The sequence below is a fragment of the Salvia hispanica genome, chromosome 1, assembly GCF_023119035.1.
Source record: "Salvia hispanica cultivar TCC Black 2014 chromosome 1, UniMelb_Shisp_WGS_1.0, whole genome shotgun sequence".
Classification (NCBI taxonomy): Eukaryota; Viridiplantae; Streptophyta; class Magnoliopsida; order Lamiales; family Lamiaceae; genus Salvia; species Salvia hispanica.
Window position 1 is genome coordinate 24,130,837 of NC_062965.1, and position 7,604 is coordinate 24,138,440.

The window sequence follows — 7,604 nt, forward strand, 5'->3', positions numbered from 1 at the left end:
GTAGAGTGTTGCTAACATGGACTGTTCTGATCACACCCTCAAGTATCTTGTCCCGAACTGTATGACAATCAACCTCTATATGCTTAGTACGTTCATGGAAAACAGGGTTGGAACTAATATGAACTGCCGCCTGGCTATCACAATATAGAGGAACTGACTTGGTCACCTCCAATCCAAAGTCCTTGAGTAAAGCAACAATCCACACCACTTCACAACAAGCAAGGGCCATCGCCCTATATTCTGCCGCCGCTGAAGATCTGGAGACTGTATGTTGCTTCTTCGAACGCCAAGAAATCAGAGAAGTGCCAAGGAATAAGCAAAAACCAGATATTGATCTTCTTGTATCAGGGCAAGCTGCCCAATCCGCATAAAAAAAAATGCTCAAATGAGGATCTTCCTTAGTAGAGTAGAAAAGACCGTGGCCCAAAGTACCTTTCAGATATCTTAGAACTCTCTCACCAGCAAGCATGTGCTCCGAGCACGGTTTTGACAGAAATTGACTAAGCTTATTTACAGCAAAGGTGATGTTAGGTTGTGTGATACAAAGATACACAAGGCGGCCTATCAATCTTCTATAAGGAGTGGGATCTGGAAGTGGATCCCCTGCATGTTGATGGAGAGACTTGGTAGAATCCATGGGTGTACAAGATGGCTTGCAGCCAAGTAGACCAGCATCCGAGATCAAATCCAAGGCATATTTGTGTTGAGAAAGAAACACACTAGATTGGTTTCTAGCTATCTCAATCCCAAGAAAATACTTAGGGGTGCTCAGATCTTTGAGCTTGAAGTGAGCTTGCAGAAAAATCTTGAACTCAGTAATTAGATCAATCTCACTACTAGCCACCAAATTGTCATCAACATAGATAACCACACCAAAGAACTTCCCATCTGCTGAATATTTATAAAAATAGGAATGGTCAGAAGCAGATTGAATCAGACCAAAACCAGCCAAAACCTGAGAGAACTTTAGGTACCACTGCCTTGAAGCCTGTTTAAGGCCATACAAAGACTTCTTGAGTTTACAAACCAGCTGACCAGATCCAACCGGTGGATTTTCAATAACCAAACCAGGAGGCAGAGTCATATATATCTCCTCCTCTAGATCACCATACAAAAAGGCATTGTTGATGTCAAGATGAGCTAATTTCCAACCTTTTATGGCTGCCAATGCTAACATTAATTTCACCGTGGTGAGTTTTGCAACAGGTGAGAAGGTATCATGAAAATCAACCCCAGCCTGTTGAGTGAAGCCCTTAGCTACCAAACGAGCTTTATACCCTTCTACAGTAGCATCAGCCTTGAACTTGATCTTGTAAACCCATTTACAAGATATAGGAATCTTTCCAGGAGGTAGGAAAGTGATCAACCATGTATCGGTCCTAATCAAAGCCTGCAGTTCATCTTGCATAGCTAACACCCACTCTGGATGTTTTGCTGCTTGTTTATAGGTGGATGGTTCAGTAAGAATGGAAAGAAGAATGATGAATTTGAGATAAGGGTGTGACAGCTTGGCTAAAGAAAAATAGTCAGAGATTGGATATTTTGAGGTGGAAGTTACTGAATTACAAATGTAATCAGAAAGGTGTGTAGGACTGTGTATAATTCTTCCTGATTTTGACTGATACGAAGTAGAGGCAGAATCTGGATTATGGGAAGTATTTTGAGGAATGAGAGTATGGTTAGTATGAGAGGAAGATATATCTGGAGTATGGGAAGTATTATGAGGAATGAGAATATGGTCAGTATGAGGGGAAGAGGTATTTAGAGGATGAGAAATATCAGTAGGAAAGTGAGATGGTGACTGATGTGCAAGAGGAAATTCTGACTCATGAAATGTCACGTTTCTACTGATAAAAATTTCATGTGTGTCCAGGTTCATGACTTTGTACCCTTTATAGCCAGGAGGGTAACCAAGAAACAAGCATTTTACAGCTCTTGGAGTGAACTTGTGCTTGCTTTTATCCAATGTGGAAGCAAAGAAAAGACACCCAAACACTTTCAGATTGGAGTAAGTAGGATTCTTACTGAAAAAGCACTTGGAATGGAGTGAAATTGTCTGGAAGCACAGAAGATGGAGTTCGATTTATGAGGAAAGAAGCAGTGAGTATACACTCCCCCCAAAACTCAATAGAGAGATGTGATTGGAACATTAGGCTTCTGGCTACATTGAGAAGGTGTTGGTGTTTTCTTTCCACTCTTGCATTTTGTTGTGGTGTTTCTACACAAGAATGTTGAGGAATAGTCCCATAGGATGAGAGTAAAGAGGTGATTAAACTCTGGGGCATTATCACTACGCATGACCTTGATTTTCTTAGAGAACTGAGTGTGAACAGTTGAGAAAAACTGTGTCATTACTGTATGGACCTCTGATTTTTGTGTGAGGAGAAAAGTCCAGACGAAACGTGAGAAGCCATCCACAATGGTTAGGAAATATCTAAATCCATTGTGTGTAGGAGTGGAGAATGGCCCCCATACATCACAATGGATCAAATCAAAAATAGCAGATGACTTGAATTCAGAAATCGGAAAAGAAAGCTTCTTCTGTTTTGCTAGAGGACATATATGGCAATTTGTGAGCTGAGTGTTTGTAGGAGACAAGAATTTAGACAAAACTTTGAGTTTATTCAGAGAAGGATGGCCCAAACGTTGGTGCCAAACATCAAGACTTACAACTGAGTTAACAGAAACATCATGAGAAATGGCAGATACATTATTCTGCGAAGTAGAAGGAAAACTGCTTACTGCATTACTTGGTGAATCAGGGAACTCAAAGATGTATAAGTTGCCAACACGGTTACCCCTCCAAATCACAGTCCCCAGTATAGCTTCCTGAATTTTGAAGCTATTGTGAATAAATACAACAGTGCAAGAAGTGTGTTGAGTGAGAGCACTAACAGATATTAGGTTAAATGAGAAGGATGGCACATGAAGAACGGAAGAGAGTGTGATGAGAGAAGTGAGTTGGACAGTACCTAGGTGAGTAACAGGAGCAGTATGGCCATTTGGGAGGTTGACAGATGCATTAGCTATTGGAGAGGAAGAGGAAAGGAGAGATTGATCAAAGCAAACATGGTGAGTTGCTCTTGTATCTAAAATCCAAGTAGAAGATCTAGAGCATGAAGATGAAAAAGAATTTATGCAGGTGAGAAGAAAACTGTACCAGAAAAATTGTTTAATGGCTGAGAGTGACTGACAGAGGTGGAGTTGCTAGCCAAAGAAGTGGAGTTATGGAGGTGTTGGCTCTGCAAAAGACTGATAAGCTGTTGATATTGATCAATACTTGGGAGATTCACAACAGCAGATGCAGTAGATGAAGACAAGGGCAAAGGAGAAGCAGATACTGTCTCCTCCACAAAATTAACAGATTTATGTTGATTAGAGGTTGCATTTCCAGAATGAGCAGTAGCTTGAGGTGCCTTTCCTCTGCCTTTGCCAAAACCTGGAGGAAAACCATGTAGGAGAAAACATTTCTCCACAGGATGATTAGTCTTACCGCAATGAGAACAGTGGAATTTATTCATGCCTCGGCCATAAGAAGAAGTAGCATTAGCAAACGGCTGCTCACTAGGAACGGGAACAACATGAGCAGGAGTAGATATATGAGAGGAGAAGCTTGTACCATCAATGTGTCGTTGCCTCTCTTCCTAAATGACCAGAGCAAAGACCTTAGACAAAGAGGGAAGAGGAACCATAGATAAGATGTGAGATCGAATCTGAGAAAAAGATGGATTTAATCCAATGAGAAATTGCATGGTGCAGTCATGCTCTTGATGCTCATGCCACCGTGTAGCGCTACCACAATTACAACGAGCACAGGTGCACCATGAGATCGGCTGAGTACTTTTGAACTCATCCCAAACAATCCTTAGATTTGTAAAATAACCATTGACATCAGAGGTGCCTTGAGAGAGAGACATCAGCTGTTGTTTCAACTGATAGATCCGAGCAGAATCACCGGTAGAAAATCGATCATTCAGATCTGACCAGATTGAATAAGCATCATCGAGGTACATGACAGGGAAGAGGTTTTATATTAGGGCGGCGACTCTTGTGTGTGCGTGTCAACTGGCCAGGAGGGTGCCTAGACCTAGATGTGTCGTTGGGTCTGTGCCTAAAACCTCTTGTCAACAAAAATACCTCAACCCACTTCTACTGGCTAGTATAGTGGAGTAAGGGTCGATCCCACAGAGATGGATGTAGGCGAAGTGCAATTGCAAAGACATTTTGGAAGGGTTGGTTAGCTACCACGCTTTTGGGGTTGAGTTCTACCTAGGCGTAAAATTAAAATGACACTCTACCTATACTGACCAGTAGGTAACTAAATACTTAATGCTACTGGATGTGTACGTGAATGTGAAAGTTGGACACCTAGTTGTGCATGTGAAAAAGCTACTAGACAAAACTTACTAAAAATGGCTAGACAAAAGGTAAAGGGAATCAAAGGACATGCTGGCAGACTGGCTGCTGGGTTGCAGAAAAGCTGAAAAAGTGCAAGTACAAAAGCAAAAAGTAACAAAAGCAACATATCTTTGATTGTGACATTTTCTTCTTCACCAAGCTAAACTAACCAGATCTAACAAACTCCATTGATGAATGCTCAAGCTCAAAAATTCGTAAATGCAATACTTAACTTGAAATCAAGAACGAAAGCAAGAAAAACTGAGATTTACGCATACTGGTCAATAGGACAGAGTGACAGAAACAAACAGAAATGAATTCCATGCATTTTTTAGAAACTTAAACCGATTAAAACTTGTAAACACATTAAGGAAAGATTAGATCTAACTAAGGTAGGCAGATTCAAGCACTTAAGCAACAGAAATCAACATAAAACTACCAGATCTAGCTAACTAGGCAGAATGAAATCGTAAGCAAGCTGAAACACAAAATAAAACTACAATAAACTTCATTGCATTCAAGATTATCACCCAAAAGATGTTCCAACCAAAGTAACTACTGCAAAACAAGTACTTAAGCTAAGAAATCTTAAAAACAAAGATAATAAAAGATTGTTTGGCTCCTCGGAAACTGAAAATGGAAGAACTTTTGGAACTATGGCGACTGGAATGATTCAGGCATGATGACTCCCCGCCGGCTGGTGGCCGGAATCTTCATGGCAGGCTGCTGGATTTAGAGAGTGGAACTTAGAGCTAATGGAGCTATTCTCTCAAAAGTGATTTCAAAGTGATGATAAAAGTGATGATAAAGTCAAAAGTCATGATAAAGTGTTAAGTCTCCTTATGTTCAGCTCCTATTTATAGGGTGGCTTGCCCTAATTTCTAGGGCTGCCTCTTCATGCGAAATGACAATTTTGCCCCTCTTTAGTAGTTGATTGTTCCAAGCAAGTCCTTCCTTCTCGTGTCCAGTTCCGTAGCATCCATCCTGACCAGTTTGCATCTTTTCTGCTCATACTGACCAGTTTGCACACCTTTTGCTTCTTTTTCACCCGAATTTCTTCCGATCCTTTCCTCCTGATTTAGTACCTCAACCTGCACACTTTAGCAACTATTTTGCAGATATTATCCAATAAAGCATGTTATACTGACCAGTAACCAAGGCCTAGAACGAGACTCATCAGTACATAACACTCGAGCATATTTGAGGAGAAACAGAGTTGCGTATCCAAGAGATTACCATGCTATTGCAGCGAATCCATGGCTGATAGAGAAGATCTTCACGGCCAGGACGCAAAATCGAACCATCAACAAACACCAGCTTGTTTTTGGCAAGGAGAGCAGTGGTGAAAGATCGACTCCAAGAAGGATAATTAGAGCCATTGAGCTGATGCGGAACAAGGATAGCTCCCGGGCTATCACTTGGATGAAGATAGTACGGACTAGATGTGTCCTCAGCTGGTGGAGGACGACCACGATCGCCGCGATTGTTCATCGGAGATCGGGAAGAAGATCGGAAAAATAGAGATGAAAAGGAAGATCAAAGAAAATCAGAGATTAATCGCGGAAAAATTTTCACTGAGTGGACAATCCCCCCGATGAGCATTGCCTACCCACGTGATGGAAGACCAAAGTCCTTTCCGGGAAGTCCGATGTGTCATTCCGGCCCACACGTGAGGGGGCGTGTTAAAATTCTAATATCTTGTCCTACATCGGCTTGGTGATGTCTTCTCTATATAAGTTTGGATAACCCTCCCCCTTATGAGGCCTTTTAAGGGGTGAGTGGCCCATTTCTAATATGGTATCAGAAGCAGGGCCCAAGTCGATGATGGTTATCTCTTTATCTCTTCTCTTGCCTACCCACGTGATGGAAGTCCGATGTGTCATTCCGGCCCACACGTGAGGGGGCGTGTTAAATTCTCCAAATTCTTGTCCCACATCGGCTTGGTGATGATCCTAGCTTCTCTATATAAGTTTGGATAACCCTCCCCCTTATGAGGCCTTTTAAGGGGTGAGTGGCCCATTTCTAATATGGTATCAAAGCGGGCCCAAGTCGATGATGGATTTATTTCTTTATCTCTTCTCTTGCCTACCCACGTGATGGAAGTCCGATGTGTCATTCCGGCCCACACGTGAGGCAATGCTAGAGATAAGAGACCCATCATCGATGTGGGCCGGAAAGGACATCGGTCTTCCACTCGTGAGGTAGATAAGAGATAAAGAGAAAACAAAACCATCATCGACTTGGGCCCGCTCCGATACCATATTAGAAATGAGCCACTCACCCCTTAAAAGGCCTCATAAGGGGGAGGATTGTCCATCCTTATATAGAAGAGATAGAACCATCATAGATGATGGTTCTCTTATCTCTAGCATTGCCTACCCACGTGATGGAAGACCGATGTCCTCTCCGGGAAGTCCGATGTGTCATTCCGGCCCACACGTGAGAGGGCGTGTTTAAATTCTAATATCTTGTCCCACATCGGCTTGGTGGTGATCCTATCTCTTCTATATAAGGATGGACAACCCTCCCCCTTATGAGGTCTTTTAAGGGGTGAGTGGTCCATTTCTAATATGGTATCAGAGCGGGCCCAAGTCGATGATGGATTTATTTCTTTATCTCTTCTCTTGCCTACCCACGTGATGGAAGTCCGATGTGTCATTCCGGCCCACACGTGAGGGGGCGTGTTAAAATTCTAATATCTTGTCCCACATCGGCTTGGTGATGATCCTATCTCTTCTATATAAGGATGGACAACCCTCCCCCTTATGAGGCCTTTTAAGGGGTGAGTGGCCCATTTCTAATAGCCGCACCGGCCTTGACACTCTTGGGAATGCCATTTACCTCATAAATCACAGCCGCCGCAAAGATGGTGGCCGGTGTGTTGGAGAAAATAGAAATTGCCTTCTTTAAAACACCAAGCCAAAAGAGCTGTTTGCGGAAGCCGTCGTCCATGGCTTCTTCCACCGTTTCCATAACCGTAGAATGCTATGTAGAAAGCACACGTAAATGACGGAAGAAATCGGGAAAGAAGCAGGGACGGAGATAGAGATGTCAAATGGACCGGGCCGACCCAGCCCAGCTCGTGCCCGGCCCGGTATGGGCCGGCCCAAGCCCAGCCCACCAATGAAACAGTGCGGGCTTGGGCTGGGCTCAGTAGATTAATCGGGCTCCAATTGGGCCTTTTAACAAACCCAGGCCCGACCCAA

General features: G+C 42.9%; 1 protein-coding gene and 1 long non-coding RNA gene across 3 annotated transcripts; both read right to left on the bottom strand.

The window, feature by feature from the left end:
• Positions 1-2,782: 2,782 nt before the first annotated feature.
• LOC125219310 lies at positions 2,783-3,488 on the bottom strand. Its single transcript, XR_007176111.1, has 3 exons — positions 3,161-3,488; positions 2,973-3,026; positions 2,783-2,829 (listed from the first exon to the last, which is right to left on the bottom strand). It is a non-coding gene; the product is annotated as an uncharacterized LOC125219310 (long non-coding RNA).
• Positions 3,489-3,654: 166 nt separating this feature from the next.
• LOC125210121 lies at positions 3,655-5,926 on the bottom strand. 2 transcript variants are annotated; one of them, XM_048109724.1, is made up of 3 exons: positions 5,582-5,926; positions 3,884-4,011; positions 3,658-3,713 (listed from the first exon to the last, which is right to left on the bottom strand). In XM_048109724.1, the coding sequence occupies exons 1-3, from the start codon at positions 5,887-5,889 to the stop codon at positions 3,667-3,669; spliced, it is 483 nt and encodes a 160-aa protein (XP_047965681.1). In that variant the 5' UTR covers positions 5,890-5,926; the 3' UTR covers positions 3,658-3,666. The 2 variants fall into 2 exon arrangements, with proteins under 2 accessions (XP_047965736.1, XP_047965681.1); XM_048109779.1 differs by having other exon boundaries at positions 3,655-3,979; positions 5,635-5,926.
• Between the last annotated feature and the right edge of the window lie 1,678 nt (positions 5,927-7,604).

Coding starts and splice junctions, on each gene's coding strand:
- LOC125210121 (XM_048109724.1), bottom strand. CDS start 5,889: ATGAACAATCGCGGCGATCGTGGTCGTCCTCCACCAGCTGAGGACACA. Junction 4,012..5,581: donor CAAATATGCTCGAGTGTTAT/GTACTGATGAGT, acceptor CTTCCCTGTCAT/GTACCTCGATGATGCTTATT. Junction 3,714..3,883: donor AGGCACCTCTGATGTCAATG/GTTATTTTACAA, acceptor TCTTTTTCTCAG/ATTCGATCTCACATCTTATC.